This window comes from Pleurodeles waltl, chromosome 6 (genome assembly GCF_031143425.1).
Source record: "Pleurodeles waltl isolate 20211129_DDA chromosome 6, aPleWal1.hap1.20221129, whole genome shotgun sequence".
NCBI lineage: Eukaryota > Metazoa > Chordata > Amphibia > Caudata > Salamandridae > Pleurodeles > Pleurodeles waltl.
Window position 1 is genome coordinate 1,463,587,112 of NC_090445.1, and position 16,734 is coordinate 1,463,603,845.

At 42.1% G+C, this 16,734-nt stretch overlaps 1 protein-coding gene across 4 annotated transcripts in view; it reads left to right on the forward strand.

The window, feature by feature from the left end:
• Window positions 1-16,734, forward strand: part of FAM13C (family with sequence similarity 13 member C) — a 753,858-nt gene that overhangs the window by 581,495 nt on the left and 155,629 nt on the right. For all 4 annotated transcript variants that reach the window (XM_069240966.1, XM_069240964.1, XM_069240967.1 and 1 more), the window contains one exon: window positions 1,918-2,056. In XM_069240966.1, coding sequence (XP_069097067.1) covers window positions 1,918-2,056 — 139 coding nt within the window. The remainder of the gene's footprint in view (window positions 1-1,917; window positions 2,057-16,734) is intronic.

Sequence of the window (16,734 nt, forward strand, 5' to 3'; positions counted from 1 at the left end):
ATTACCAATTATTACATTACATATGAATCTCCATAATGTAAAAGCATTAGGAGCCTCATTTTGAGTTCGGCGGATGGGAAGACCCATCCGCCGAACTTCCCACGGGGAGGTTGCCACCTTTCTGACGACCTCCCCTTCGGACCTATTATGACTTTCCGGCTGGGCTGAGGGGCGGAAACGATGGTTTCTGTCCATCAGCCCAGCAGGAAAGTGGTGGCAGCATTTTTGCTGGCTCGTAATCGAGCAGGTGCCAATGCTGCCACCCGCTGGGTGCACCACACCCTCATAATGCGCACGTTCTGCACAGCAGACAGTATACATTATGAGGGTACTGGGCAAGGGGACCCCTGTGGCCCCCTGCACCTGCATGCAGCACCACCCTCGCTGATTGTGGACTCCACCTGCTCTCAGTCCGTCGGGATCACCAATCCCGGTGGGAGAGCAGTACCCTGGCGGTCTGACCACCAGGGTTGTAATGTGACAGTCAGACCCCCACAGCAGCAGCTGTCACAGCGAATCTGGCAGTCTAGTGACCGCCAGACTCACAATGAGGCCCAATATAAATACATTATCATTCCAACATACTCCCATACAAAAAATACAGCATTTAAAAATTAATGTGTAATAAACTTATAAAAACGAAATAATACTTAATGAACAAACTATCATTAAATCAAAATACATTTAATTTTAGTTACCTTCCCACCCAATTCTCCTACAAACCCAGTAACCTGCAAATAAAACAAAGGTTTCCACCAGTCAGCCCAGTGGGAAATGGGCAGCAGCTTTGTCACTGGCTCATAATAGAGCCGGCGGCAGTGCCACTGAATGCAGGGTGTACCCGCACCCTCGAATTCGCAGACTGCGCATTTCAAGGGTGCTGGGCAGGGGGACCTCTGCACTTGTTCTCCTCCAGGCTTTACATGGCGGTTCAGCCAGGCTGGCGGAGAACACGGTTGTAATCAGCAGGGCAGTGCTGACTTCAGTGCCGCCCTGGCTGATTGCCGCTGTCAGCCGGTCCGGATTTCAGATCCTGTTGGGACAGCGGGAGGTTGGTGGGTCTGCCTGCCAACCTCTTAATGTGGCAGTCGGACCACAACAGCCGCAACTGCCGCGGCTGTCTGACATCCACCACAAGGCTCACTGTCTTCAGATCGCCAGCCTCGTAATCTGGCCCTTAATGCGTTTAGTACACAGGAAAAAGGGTTTTAACATTTGCAAACTCTGTGACTTACTGATCCGGAAGGATTGCAAATGCTAAAACCCTTTGTGCATCTGGCTTTTACTGTGGTAGTGTTAGTTTACTATGCCATCATTTCTGTATAGAAAAGTCATAAGGCTAATAACCAAGCTCCCTGGAGATAACAGATTCAATACCCAGGGGACCTGCTCACAGAGTCTTTTCTTTTTTGTAGGTCTGCAGAATGAATAGCAAAGAGTTTTGAAATAACGATATCGGTTCTTACAGTGCTTCGATCATTAGTTTCTTTTACTTTGGGAAAATGACTTCTACTTTAATATATTATCATCATTTGAGTATGCTGGGTTTTGCTCGAATGACTGTGATCAGCAATGGCATACAGATGTATTGTGCACTTTATAGCTCCAATGTTCGCAGGTAGAACCAGGTCAGTTAATTTAGATTTTATAACTTTTCTTTTTTGTCATGTTTATTTAAAGCTTTTGTAGCTATATCAGTTCAAGAATAGCGCCAAGAAGGTTCGGAAATTGTTTGCAATTTAAACATTACATGAGTTGGTCGTTAACAATTACTACGGATATATTTCTGATGTAATTGTTTCTATAATTTCATGTACTTCCGAAATAACTTTAGTAAAAATGTAGTTACAACTACTATTTGTGAGCATTTGAAATATAGTTTCACAGTGTACCGTATTTCGTTATTCACTCATTCAGGCCACGAAGCTCTTCCAGAGGAAACTGTGCGGATTTCAAGGAGCCCCAGACAGTGGCACAGCTTACAAAACACATTCAGAATCTCAAGAGAAAAATCAGGAAATATGAAGAACGCTTTGAACAAGAAAGAAAATATCGAGTAAGTTCAAGTAACTGTGGAAAATGTGAATAGGTTATTACTCCACAAACAGTTTCTGTGTAGGTGTTGTTCTCAAAAAGAACTGTGCATGTAGGTCAAGCTGGGCAAAAATGGTTTCTAAAAAACAGAAGTAGCCGATTTCACTGCACCAGTCTCTATGGATTTTTTTTTGTACAGGTTGTATTTACCACTGTGGAAAATATGGCATTTTGGTTGATTTTATATGTTTGTAGACCTAGGATGGGGTAGTATAAGAAGTAAAACCTAAATATCAACCCTCAGATATAAACATCCAATAATGTAAGCTGTAAGATAATATCATTCATGTATGAAGTACATGCATCTACTTATCTTGATGATATTGTGAAAGTCGCTATTTTGCAGCCAGTTTTAGTTGGAAATTGATATTGTTTTTGTCTATATCATAACAGGATGTTTCTAGGCAGGGGCATAACATGAGTATCATGAGCCCTGATGTAAAGTAAGGCAAATTAGTGCAGATTTGTGTGGTAAAATACAGTTATAATAGGGTGCAGAGTGCTTCGAATGTCCCTGGGTGCTGATGCAACTGCACTTGCTGCAGTTATATTAGCTACGCCCCTCTTTTCATGGTTATGTCAAGGAAGAAGACTTTACAAATGTAGGGGATTTCTCAAATCCTCAAACAATTATAGTGCTTTTTTATCCTCCTGGTTTTAACTGTAATTACACACATTCTTACAGTAAGTATGTGTGCAATATGTGTATTTAGTGCCCAAAGTACTGACTTTTGTTTAAAGACTGCCAGATAGAATGTGCCTTAACACTACTGAAACATGTTTTACTACTACAGACAATAAGGGAAAAATGATATGTGCAAGTGCACAGTTACCTGACGTCTAGGCATAGATTTTCCATGATGTGAACAATCTGCAGGCACCAGGCAGGTTGGAACTGGCTTACATGGCAATCTGGCATTGCCAGAAGGACTGGTCTGACATGTCAGGTTATTGACTGGGTATTTAGCTGCGTGCAGGCCTGTTTATATATATATATATACATATATATATACATATATATATATATATATATATATGTATATATCCCCCTTCTCTCTTATGTTACATCTGTTTCCTGCTGGGCTTCATCTACATTTAGGATACATTCATTCCTGGTACCTCTCTTCCCTCCTATAGTCTGGTCTTGACTTGTGTAATAAATGCTGTGATGCTCCCTGCTACTTTGCTTGAATTGACTGGCTCACCCAAAGAACATTGGTGCCAGGGGATAAAAAGTTTCAAAATGCACCTTGTGGCCATTGATGGGACAAAGTTTAGTCCAGAACACAAACAAACCTTGTTGTATAACAGTCTAGGAGCGGAGGCCAGAAGATTGTTATAATACTGCACCTGTTGAGCAACCCATTGACGATCATGGTGATTAGGACATTTACACAGTTTCCGAGAAAAGGATGGAGGAGTATTTTGACACTGGTATAAGCAACATTATGGAGTGGCATAACTTTTTCTTATAGATATCTGGCTCCTGGGGAGTTGGTCAAGCGTATGTTGCAACATTACTCATGCTTGCACATTCATGTGCATTTTTTAACATGGATGAGGTGATTAGAGGCCACGTAGTCCTGTGCAGAACATGTACTAAAGCCCAATAAATGTTGCTGGGTCACAAAACTCAAGTCTTGAGAAGGGGATCAGCGCCGTTAAGAGAAGTGAGCAATGTGCTATAGGCTTGAAAATGTTTTTAAAAACCTGAGGAAAATAACCACAATGTGATTTTATTGTGCAATGGCTCGCCAATAAAACAAGATCATATCAAACTCAGCATCAAACTTAGGCCTGAGGAGCCAAGTTGTGGAGAATGTTTCCACTGTTTCAAGCAATCGCATCCTATAAGAACGGTTCTGCAATTGGCAAGGTGTGCTACAAATCTGGCAAGAAGGATCACTTTGCAAAGGTTTTTCGTGCTGGAGTTCATTCCAAAACAATCCTAGCAATTAAAGATGAAGAAAGTACATCTGATATTGAGGAATGTTTGAAGGACCTAGTCTTGCTAGTTGTATTTCTTGTCAAAAATACCTTGGGCAACCAACCCAAATGCTCTGTGCAAATAAATCAAAGCGATGTCACAATTTTGGTTGATACCAGTTCTTGATTAAAAATTATTTCAAAGGAGGAATTCAGCAATCTGGCTAATAAAAGCAGTTTATGATCAAGTCATATAACTCCTAGTGCTTATGGCAGTCATAAAATTAATTTGGAAGGTGTTTTCAAAGCCCATCTGTTGTTCAATGGAAGAGCAACAGAAACCAAGATATATGTTGTAGACCATGGTGTAAAAATCCTGGGATGGCGTGAACAACAGACATTACGGACACTGCTTGATTGTTGTAAAGATCTTTATATTTTCAGCATATTTGATAATGGTCTTGACTGTATTCCACAGGAATATGAAGCTATTTTTAATAAAAAGTTAGTCCAACTGAAAGGATTTCAACATTATATTCAACTTAAGGATGAGGCCTTGCCTGTCATCCTGGAGAGCTGGGTTAAAGATGGTGTTGTTGAACCCATTGCTGTATCCCACTATCTATCTCATGTGTCAGTTGCTAAGAAAAAGAAATGAGATATCAGATTATGCATTGACTTGATGCAGTTGAACAAACACATGGTGGTAGAGAACAATCCACTTCCACACTTTACTAGGTGGTAGCAACTGGGGGGAAGCTAAGGTGTTTTCAATGTTGGATTTTATAGCTGCATATCTCCAAGTGATGTTGCACAAAAACCCATTGGATCTTACTACCTTTATCATGCCTAATCAACCCTATCGGCTTTCCCGAATTCCTTTCAGATTAAATTCACTATTTGCTGGCTTTCAAAAAGTAATGAATAATCTGTACCAAGGAATTAAGGGCATTCCTGACGATGAGCTGGTTTTCCCAGAGGATATCGCCAGTCATTTAAAATATTGAAAGAAGTGTTCAAACATATTTTTTGCAAATGGCTTATTGATGAAAAAGGAGTAATACAGATTTTGTAAAGATCAAGTTGAATATGCTTGGGTTATGTCATTAATGCCAGTGGGAGTGTCCCAAAACCTAGCCTGGTTTCTGTTGTATTTCAGTCCCCTCAGCTGAAGGATGTCTTGTTATCTCTCCTGGGATTACGTGAATTTCATGCAAAGTTCATTAAGAATTATACAAAGAAGGTGGAACTAGTGCGCCAGTTCATCAAAAAGGATGTTGGTTTTGAATAGAGTGAATTGCTAGAAGAACTACAAAATGCACCATTGTTACAATCATTTGGTGAATTCTTACAATCTGTTGTAACAGCTGATGCCAGTCAAGTAGGTCTTGAGCGTGTCCTACGCCTAGATACACTGGAAGGGAATCGCCCAAAAGCATTTCTTCTATAACAATAAAAAGGCCGAAAGTAATAGAACATGAGTTGCTAATGTGTATGTTGGCTGTTGCTAAATTCAAAGTTTTGTTTTTTATGGGGGGAATTTATTTTTAATACAAACTGATCAAAACCCCATTGTAATTATTCTAAGCAAAGTTGATCTGACAAGGTGTCCCAAAAGAATTACAAAGTTGGCATGTAAGTTACATGAATATGTATTTGACATTGAACATATCCCAGGCAGAACAAATGTACCTGCTGCATATTTGTCCCATTTACCTTGTGATGTTGATCCATCTAATAGTGATGAAAGTGAATTTAATGGTGATGAGACAGTGGTATGGATGGTTGATGAACCTTTGAATGAAATCACTGAACACAAGAAAGAATGGAGAACTGGCATAACTAGTGATCTGTGTTGTGCTGACGTTTCACCCTTTATAGTAGTTGAGTGGCCAAAGGAAAAAACTTTAGATGTCAACGTCAGAACCTTTTGGAAAATCAAAAATGAGATGTCTATGGAAGGGGAGTTTAATGTTCGAAGTTGTGTGCTGGTAGTTCCTTGTACCTTAAGACCACTTTTGCTTGCTTTAGCACATGAGGGTAATCTTGGCATGAGTGGTGCCAAAAGAAAGTTGTGAGTCCTGTGTTGGTGGCAAGCCATAGACTGTGATGTTGAAATGTTTATACAGAGTTGCCAGTCATGCAGAGAATCTGAAAAGTCTTTGAAAGGTCATGCAACTCCCATCATTCCTATACCACGTCCTGCAGTACCATGGCAAAAGTTGGCTGTTAACCTAATTTGTCCTAATCATAGGTTACCAAGTGCCATGCATTATTCCATAGCCTTAGTAGACTACTACAGTAAACAGATAGAAATTGAATTCTTTGACTCATCCAACACCCATAATGTTCTAGAATTTTTCAAAATATATTTTCAAAGGAGGGTTTCACCTTAGAGATTGTTAGTGACAATGGGTCTCAATTTTTGCCCTCTAGTGACTAACTTTTTCAAAGCATGTGGTATAACTCACCTAAGGTCATCGTACCATCCACAATGTAGTTGAGCATGCCAATCGCATCATTAAAGAAACCATTCAACTAGCCCTAAAAAGTAACTTACCTGTAAAGAATGCCATGAGAACAAGCGTTTGGGTTTATCTATTCTATTCTTTGGTATTTGTTGTGTGTATGGGTACCCAAAAGGCTTCCCAGTGCTAGGAACAGCAATAGTCACAGGACTCAATTACACATCCTAAGGAAGGCTAAGAAAGAAAAGTCTTCAGGTGCTTCCTGAAGGTACGATCTGATTGATTCATTCTAAGATCCAATTGGAGGGATCTCTAAAGTTTAGGAACTAGGTAAGTAATGGAGCATCCTCCACAACTTGGTCTGATGACTCTAGCGTCCTGAAGCAGCTTTAGATCCCCAGAGCTAAGTGATCTCCTCAGAGTATAGGAAATCAGCAGCCACTGTGGACCTTTCTTGTACATAGCACGATGGACAAGACAAAGGGGGTTATTACAACTTTGGAGGAGGTGTTAATCCGTTCCAAAAGTGACGGTAAAGTGACGGATATACCACCAGCCGTATTACGAGTTCCATAGGATATAATGGACTCGTAATACGGCTGGTGGTATATCCGTCACTTTACCGTCACTTTTGGGACGGATTAACACCTCCTCCAAAGTTGTAATAACCCCCATAGTGTCTTGAACTGGATTTGCTTGCACACAGGTAGCCAGAGAAGAGCTGCTAGGGCTGATGTGGTCGGCTGGAACTTAGGAATTTTGAAGAGAATCCGAGAAGTGGCACTGTGGACTACTTGAAGCCTCTTTATCACCAACTTAGGAATTCCAAGGTAAAGAGTTTCTGTAGTCCTGGCGAGTATTGACAGCCCCTGCACGACCACACTCTGCAAAGGGAGTGGAAACCAACTTAGCAGTTTCCTAAGAGTTTTAAGAAGTCTGAAACGGCTTGATGCTAGTTTCCTGGCCTGTAGATCCATGGAGAGTTTGTTATCAATAGAGTCTCCAAGACTTTTGACTGCAGGGTAGGTAGAGGATGTGCTCCTAGGTTTTCAGGCCTGTGCAGTTCCAGCCAACAAGAAGGGTTGTTACCGATGACTAACACCTCAGTCTTTTCACTATTTAAATTCAGGCTGCTGGTGAACATCCAGTCAGTTACCTGTTTCAGACAGGAATTTAGTTGACTGGAGACTTTGTAAGGTTTAGAGGTGAAAGATATGATTATCTGGGTGTTGTCTGCATACTAGAGTAAGGCTGTGCACCCGTATTATCATCGCTAATGGGAGCACATACAGGTCGAATAGCGTGGGGATTAGACAGGATCCCTGATGCACACCCCATTTCAGGCAGTAGGTTGCAGAGAGCAGAGATTCTTCACATACCTGGAATTCCTCTTTTCAAGTAATGCGATGCACCACTTAAGTGTGGCTCCAGAGATTCCTGCATCCTCCATCCCTTGGATTAAAATGGGATGGGATATGGTATCGAAGGAAGCGTTCAGATCCAGCAGAATTATGGCTTCTGAAGTACTTTAATTGAGATTTGCTCTCACTTCTTCTGTAGCTCGTAATAGAGCAGTTTTGATACTCCTATAAGGTCTAAAGCCTGATGGGTTGGGTGTAAAATAGTGTGGCCTCTAAAAATGAGGACTGATGCTTGTTTACATGCTTCTCCAGGACTTTGCTAGGCACTGGAAAGAGGAAGCTTGATCTGTAATTCTCTGCACGAAAAGGATTGGCAGATGTTTTTTTCAGTACGGGTTTAACAACTGCATGTTTCCATGCGAAGGGGACACTCCTGTTTTCCAAGAAGTAATTAAAGATATCTGTCAAAATAGAATTATATCTCCCCTTTTCTCCCGTTTGGGGTGCTGGGTCCAGCGGTGATCCTGTTTTAATAGACTTGAAGATCACTGTAATGTCTTCTATGCTGATTGCAGGAAATGCCAGCAATTTATCCTTAGTCAAATTAGCTATGCTAAATATCCTGTTGGGAGCAGGGTCCTTTGGTAAAGAGAGAAAAATATTGTTCACTTTTCCAAGAAAAAAACTGGCAAACATATTGCAGCACTCTTCTGAAAGTGGGGGCCGGATTTACTGCTAGCCGGATTCATGAGGTTGTTCACCAACTTAAATACCTCTTTGGATGAGTTGGACACATTTTCAATTCTTGCACTCAAATTGGAGACTTTGGCTTCTCTAATTTCATACTGGTATTTTTTCATGGCTTTCCTATAGAATGCCTTACCAGGCCCATCATACGTTTTCCACCCAACCCTTTCCAACTTGTTTGCTTCTTTTTTAGTTCCTCAAGTTCAGATGAGAACCATGGAATACGTCCCCCAGGGCGACCATCCCTCTGAGGTCTTAAACGGGCCAAGGAGTTGCATAACCAGTGCTCAACATTTTTGTACCTATCTGCAATGTCTCCTCTCATCGTTGATGCATAGTTTACTAAGGACCTTTGCCATATTGCTGCGTCAAGTTTTGTCCAGCAGCAACTGAGCCTAGGTGGATGAGGTTGATTGGCTTTATTCTCAGTCCTATGTAGACTGAAGGGCACAATGGGATGATCTGACCAGTATATTGAAATAGGGGCGTCTATTGTCATGCCATTTATATGTGTAAAATGGTATCCAGTAGATGAACTAGCATGTGGGTAGGGAGTTTAACAAGTTGAGTCATTTGGGTAGCTGCAGATCCTGAATTACATTTTGAATTACTCTTATTGCAGTGCACCCCATAGTGTAACTAACAAGACACCTTATGAATTATTAAGGAGAGTTGCCTCTACCTTGCTCCAGCCATGTTGGTTCAAGAAGAGTGGCGAGGGTATTAATGCTAAGATTCCCATTCAGGCAGATGCTAATGCGTTGATCAGTTGGAAATTTGAGTGGTGTCAATCGAAAATGAAACACATTATGATCAAAAGAAATCAGCCAATTTAAATATGGTATGTATTGGAAACATGGTCAGGATTAGGAAAACTCATGGCATGTTCAGTGGTTACAAGTTTGGTGACTCTGTAAAAGTGATCAAGGCCAGAGGTTCAGCCATAATGCTTGGCAGTGGTAGTTGGTGGAACAAATCTTGGGGTGTTAAAGTATCACCTTAGGAATCGCATTCACCAGGTCGGTTTGGGTTCCCTCAAAGAGCAACTGTGATGAGTCCATTCCTGTCAGGCCACTCACCAATCTATCAACACCGAGTAGCATGTCACAACTTGATCAAGGTATGAAGGTTAACCCCACCACTGTTGTTCCAGAATACAGCACAACGTTTTCAAAGCCTTCAAGGAATGTGGGTATGCTAGTTAAATTAAAAAACTATTGGTTAGAGTGAATTTTCCTTAAGGAGGGGGAAAACGATGTGACGATCTTAAAGATGTAATGTTCTATAAAGTAAAATATGTTCATATTGACTCATTCCTTGCTGTTGCCCTCCTTCCCATTACCCTCTCTCCCGCCTGCATCTGCATGCGTGAGGAGCCTTGGTGCGCAGTTTTTAAAATGTTGAAGAGGAGGCAGCTTTAGAACGTGGGAGACGCCTACAACTGCATTCTGGACATGGATTTTTTGATGTACACAATAAAATGGTTATGCCTCCTCATCTTGTCAGTAATTACTACACATAGCTCCTCCATTTTTCATTCCAGTAAGGAGAATCATATTTTTACTAAAAATCACATAGCATAACTAACCATTGTTGTACTGTTTCTCTTTTCTTTTGTTAAAAGATTGATCCAAACGATTTCTGTTCGTTTCACCTGGGATCTGGAAGAGGCATAGTATTTAGATTATTATGAAAAGGTTTGGGACTCCATATGCTTTTTAAAAAATATATGTTTTTGATGAGCGGCTGTGAAACGACTTATGGTTGATGTACCTCTTCTATACAGAACAATCACAGATTACATTTTGCTTCTCCTTGATATGACTTTTTAAAGAACAGCTGCACAGAAAACTCCAGAGTGTAGAGCTGGAAATGCATCTTCATGTTAAGGAATTATGCTAAAGTTTCAATTTCAGATTAATCTCTTTGCAAATTGTGTGATCCTGGGCAAATCACCTCAGTGTCCCATCTAAATCGAATTTCTCTTTCGTTCCAAAGATGCCTAGATGCACACTGATCATTAACAATAGATGCCATACAAAGAAGATGTGAACACATTTTACAAAATGAGTGGTTCGACTTGTGACATATAGATTTACAATATTGTTTTCAGTTATCTCGTACTTCTTTGAATACCGCAAACAAACTAATGGAGATCATGAGTCAATGGTAGGACTTATTGGACTTTCTAAGAGTATGTCTTCGAACCACTTAACCATTGCCTTTTGTAAACCTCTACTGGCCATCGCAAAGGTTAACTTAATTATATGGTTCTCAAAACCACAATAGAATGCCAGAAAAATCCTTCTGCACGTTGACATGCTAGAAAATTGCAGCCTCATTTCCATTTCGCCAAATGCAGAGAACAATTGGGATGTGCTGAGTTAAGACTTATGAAGGAACTATCTAACCTGGGGAAGCAGGTCTGAACTGCCTGCAGTCCCACAAGTTTTATAGACTTTTTTGTGGTATATACCATTTTGGCACCATTTTCGCAAATCTGCCTAAAGGCATGTGAGAGAATATTGCATCCTGGGGTGACACCTCATGAACGGACTAGAACGTGCTCAGAACTTTATGTGAAATTGCAATATAATACCACACACTAAAACATTGTCTAGGGTGAAATAAGCAGGCTTATCTATGAAATTCGAGTTAAGTACTAAGCCCCACTACTTTCAAAGACCACGTGCCAATGCTGTTGCACGGCTGTCAGATTTCGTTAAATGCCTGCCTGTTAGCCAAGTCCTTAAACCGCACCACCCCCATGAGTTTGGTGAGTACCTGCACTTCTTTTTTCCCGTTTAAGGCACTGGCTATTCGTATACTTATCAGTCTTTTGGAAAACAAATGTATTTATAGATTCCAGGTACCGCTAAGAGCAAGTAATGCAAATACCTCTAAACATTTTTGTGAGATTAATTTTGAAGAAGGCGTTTCATGTCTTCTATTTGCTCTGTCTTCTTCCCTGAATAGAGTTTTAGGTCATGTTGTGTTCTGTAGCACCAACAGCTTAAATTATCCTAAATCTAAACAGGAAAAAAAGTGCATTACTGATGTGTTATAATAAATTTGCAGTTAATTTAATATGTGATTCAGAAATTAACATTTTTGAATAATTACATTTCGATAGGTAAAATATTTGTTTTAATTATTTCTTGCAACAGATACAGTTTTAAACCTTTTGAAAAGTTTAGTAAGGTGTATTGCTTTTTGAAATGTTTGGGAAGAACTGAAACATGTATTGGCAAAGCCAATAGACTTGTTGGCTTGTTTAGATATATATATTAGTTGGTGTGTGATATGTCAGGATGCATAACAGAAACTCACAGAAAAACACCCAAATACTGATCAGGTGTCACGCTACGTGAAGCACAGAATTTTCGTGTCCATGATTTCATAGGCCACAGCTCTCAGAAAGGTATTCTATTTTTTGCTTATTTGACTATGCCCCTTTTGGAAATCATCCTACTTTTTTCATCCCACTTTATGCACTGAGATCTGACATATGTGAACTGTGTTCAGAAGATGCAAGCTTTAATATCACATTTGCTAAACTTGGTTGACTTGGTTGTGTCGGCATGTTTACTTCCCGTGAGAGAAGTTACCATTTTGTGTGTAGTTACTAAACACTTGCACCTCACTGTATGCCTTCTCATTGTCCTTCTCTTCTTCCTCTGCAACTCTTGCTCTCATTTGTGAGGGTCATACTTTACTTTCCACTACAGCTCTAACCCCAGAAGAGAGGCCCTGCATCTGCTTCCACTCAAGCAGCACCTCTCAGCTGAGAGGCTGTGGACCACTTCCCATTCCTGTACTCACTCCAACATAGAGGCCTTTTATAAGCCAGGCTCCTCTGCCGGTTCTAGGCTGACAACCAGGATGCATGGTGGTGATGCTGCTCTTAGGCATCCCCACCATGCCTCACAGAAAACAGGACTCAGTGCCTGCCTATCCACCACAGAGCCATGGACAAAGCAACTTTCCTAAAACTCAACAGAAGGAAAATTCATCTATTGTTCAACGTCAAGGCAGCACCAACCACACCATCCATTTACATCATGTTTGTTTAGTCAGCCTCAGCAGGATTTGGCATTTTAAACTGTGAAAAAGACAGGACTTAATCAGTGCTTAGGGCCTAATTTAGTTTGGAACAAGGGGTTACTCTGTCACAAACGTGAAGGATATCCTGTTCACCATATTATGATCCCATTATAGCCTTTGGAGATTGTAATACGGCAGGTGGGAAATCCGTCACGTTTGCACAGAGTAACTCATCCGCCAACCTCTAAATCAGGCCTTTGTAAAAGAATGAATGCCGGTTCTTAAAGCTCTGCTCAGAATCTTGCAGGTGGTGCAATTAAATACTGTGAGTGCCTAGTTCCAAGGCTGCATAGTCTCGTACCTCTGTAATCCACTACCAGACACTTACTGCCCCTTTGTCTCACTGATGCAGGTGCCTGCTTTTCTCCTTTATGACGTTTTTCCTATTTGTCTCTCTTCCATCCTTAGGTTTTGTTTGCTTTTCTCTCTCTTCTTCTTGGTAAATGTCTAATGCCGAAAAGTAAGTGTTGGTCCCCAAAAATGAGTGCCGGTGGCCCCCACTGGCAACCACCTATATTAACCACTAGTCTTAATGGTTCAATAGTACCAAAACATGCTCTCCCCACGTGGTCAGAGCAGTGCAATGAGGATATCTGTCTGTCACGAAAACCCCTTCCCAAAGTCCACCTAAAATTCACAATTCCATAGAGGTGGGGAAGCCACTAAAAGCTTTCCTCAGGCTCAAAACGAGCTGAGCTTTCTTGTGGCTTCTGCCTGACACCCACACTCTGACCCCATGTACCAAGGATTGAAGCTGAAGCAGTGGACTTTGATTTAATAAGGGAGACAGAAAAAGGAACCCATCTAGCAGCTGAACTGCACAATGTAAAACAAAAAACTTGATGAATTCTGGCTGCCCTGCTCGCAAACTATGCAATTGTATGCAAATATTTTATTTCACAGAGCCTCTTTTTTCTTCTTTATAACATATGGAGGCACCTCCAAACATGTGAGTGTTGGATGTGCAATGTACAAAAACCTCTTGAGTTTGATTAGGTAGACTATAATTTTGCTCCATCTATATGCTAACGAAGCTATCTCAGTTAATAATGTAAGATTACCACTGTACCTCTCAATGCAGTGATAAAATCTCATGTACGAAGGTGAAACACTTCTTTGGGTTAAATAAATACATTTTTTTTAAAATTATGAACTGGCTTTGTTCATATTTTTACATCATGTTTGTTGAATGATTCACATGCCAAATATTTTTAAGTCCTGATTCATGTACGGTCTCTAAGAGCCATGCCAAACCCAATCCTTGGCTCAGTTCTTCTTAATTTTGTGGCCTACACACCTCTACCTACTTGTCCCGAAGTTACCTCCCTGAACCTGGCGTCTTCTACAACCGCTTCCTTAGTGAAGCATGCCAAGCATCTCATCTTAAACATAAAACAATGGTTCTGCCGACATGCCCTGCGCTCATCTGGCAAAAACCTCTCTGCATCCCTGGAGTGGATAGCTCTTGCAAGGCAACCAGCATGTCTCAATGCAAGGGACCCATCTACAGATTCAGCTCCCCAGGATCACCCGGATTGAAGCCAACTGACGTAGTCATGATAGGAGGCCCTGCAGTTAATCAGTTCTCTACCTCACACATCTATTCACTCACAACTACCAAGGAGAGCCTTGGCGCCAAGGCACTAGGTACACACACCAATGCTCCTTCTCTTACTTCTGCTAAGGAGCTTTTCGAGGCCTAGCTCTCTACTACCTCACAGACTTCTCTTCACCCACTCGTTCCTGGCAAGGTGCAACTTGAGACTATTCCATTCACCCAGCCACGCTATACACACTCTTCCTACATGTGCAATTTTACCCCACTTACTGATGCTTCATTAATTCCCATTTTTTCCTGGGTGTTGCATGTAATATAGTCTGACTTTTAATTCTTTATGTGCACATTTTACTCATGAGTCTCTTCATCCAGGGATACTCCTTGCATATTTGGACTCGATTCTCAGTGGGGGTGATCCTATATAACAATAATATTAACAGGTACTACTGACGAATATATGATGAAGAAACGAATCCTGGAACCACGCATGCCTAAACAACACGGTCGGAACAACGACTGCGTTGTTACCATGAATGCCTTTACCACGCATGCCTTAACAATTATTTTTCTTTTGGAAGGCATGCCAGCATTTGTGGGATGGCATGCGTGGTTCCAGCATGCGACCCCCCACCTGCCCTATTGCCCAGAAGTACCCCGCCCCTAAAACTAAAACTACCCCAACCACCCACCCCGCCCCTAAAAACTAAAACAACCCCGAGCCCAAACCCCTAAAAACAAAACTACCCCAACACCCCTGCCCCTAAAACTAAAACTACCCCGGACACCACACCCCCCCTAATACTAAAACAACTCTGACCCCCCACCCTTAAAAACAAAACTACCCGACCCTCCACCCCTCCCCTAATACTAAAACTACCCCAATTACCCCACCCCTAAAAACTAAAACTACCCCGACCCCCACCCCCACCCCCTGAAAATAAAAACTACCCGACCCCCCTCACCCTGCCCCTACAAACTAAAACAACCCCCACCCTCCAACCCCAATACTAAAACAAGCCAGACAACCCCACCCCTATAAACAAAAATGCCCAACCACTCACCCCGCCCCTAAAAACTAAAACTACCCCACCCCACCCCTAATAATAAAACTACCAAGACCCTCACCCCTAAAAACTAAAACTACTATGACCCCCCACCCCCTAAAACTACCCCAACCCTCCACCCTGCCCCTAAAACTACCCCAATCCCCCCACCCCGCCCCTAAAACTAAAACTATCCCGACCCCTGTCCCTAAAACTAAAACAACCCCAACCGCCGCTAAAACTACCCGACCCCCCCAACCCCGTCCATAAAACTAAAACAACCCCGACCCGCCACCCCTCCCCTAAAACTAAAACTACTAACATATCTGCCCCTAAAACTAACCCAACCCCTAAAAACAAACCTATCTACCCCATCCCCCGCCCCAACCCCTAAAACCAGAACTACCCCAACTCCTGACCCTGCCTCTAAAAACCAAATTACCCACACTCCTAAAAACTACCCCCCAACCCTGCAACAGCCCCACTTACCTGACCGCGTCATCTCCCGATGCTGACTTCCGTTTTCTGTGCCTTAACCATGCCTGTGCGTTGTTCAGCACATGCGTGGTTAAGGCACAGAAAAGTTGAGTTGTTGTTCACGCAATCGTTGTTTCGCTTGCGTTGTTTACAACTTTGTTGTTCCGGAGTCGCGGTTCCAGATGTTTCCCACTGTTGACCATTTACGCAGAACAACCCTCAATCTTAAATGCAACTGTCACTTAACACCGTTATTGTGAGCCAGCCCAGAGTAACACATTTAATCAACCTTGGAAGTACAACTTCGAGTCGGCCCTATTGAGGCAGAAGCATGCTAGCGGGACATGTTAGATACAGCAGTCTCACTGGGACAGACAGACCACAAGCTGTCCCACAGACACTTTGTGTAAGCTCTGAACTTCAAAGCCCGGAAGCCCTCTCCCTGCAGCAGCTCCATATGTTTTCCCTCCTTTGTCTCCTGTTCAGAGAACTCAAAAACTACAAGGATAATAAGCTACAGTAAGGCACCGCTCTTCATCTCCTTACATGAGGCTGCTGCCTGTGTCCTTCTACCAACCGGCGTTCTTCCTCTTGGAACATGGGAAGAATGTCTTCCCCGAAATATTTAACAGCGGCTGCCACTGCTCATGTAAGAGCGGAGAAAGAGGAGCCCACGGACTGCCTCTGTCCCCAGAAGGAGCTGCTAATTTGGCATGATAAAACAGCTGGTGAGCCCAGGCTTACAGCTGTAGAGTGTTGTTAATGGAACACAGGCCTAGAAGTCTGTAGGGTGTGTCTTTAGAGGCGTGGCGAAGCACGGCAGAGGGAGACTCACACTGTAGCACCAGCTGCTAAACTAAAATGTCAAACAGTGGGTCTGTGTCATAACTCACAGCTACCAGAGCAGTGTTTGACACATCACATGAGGAGCAGTGGAACTCCTTTGCAAGGGGACT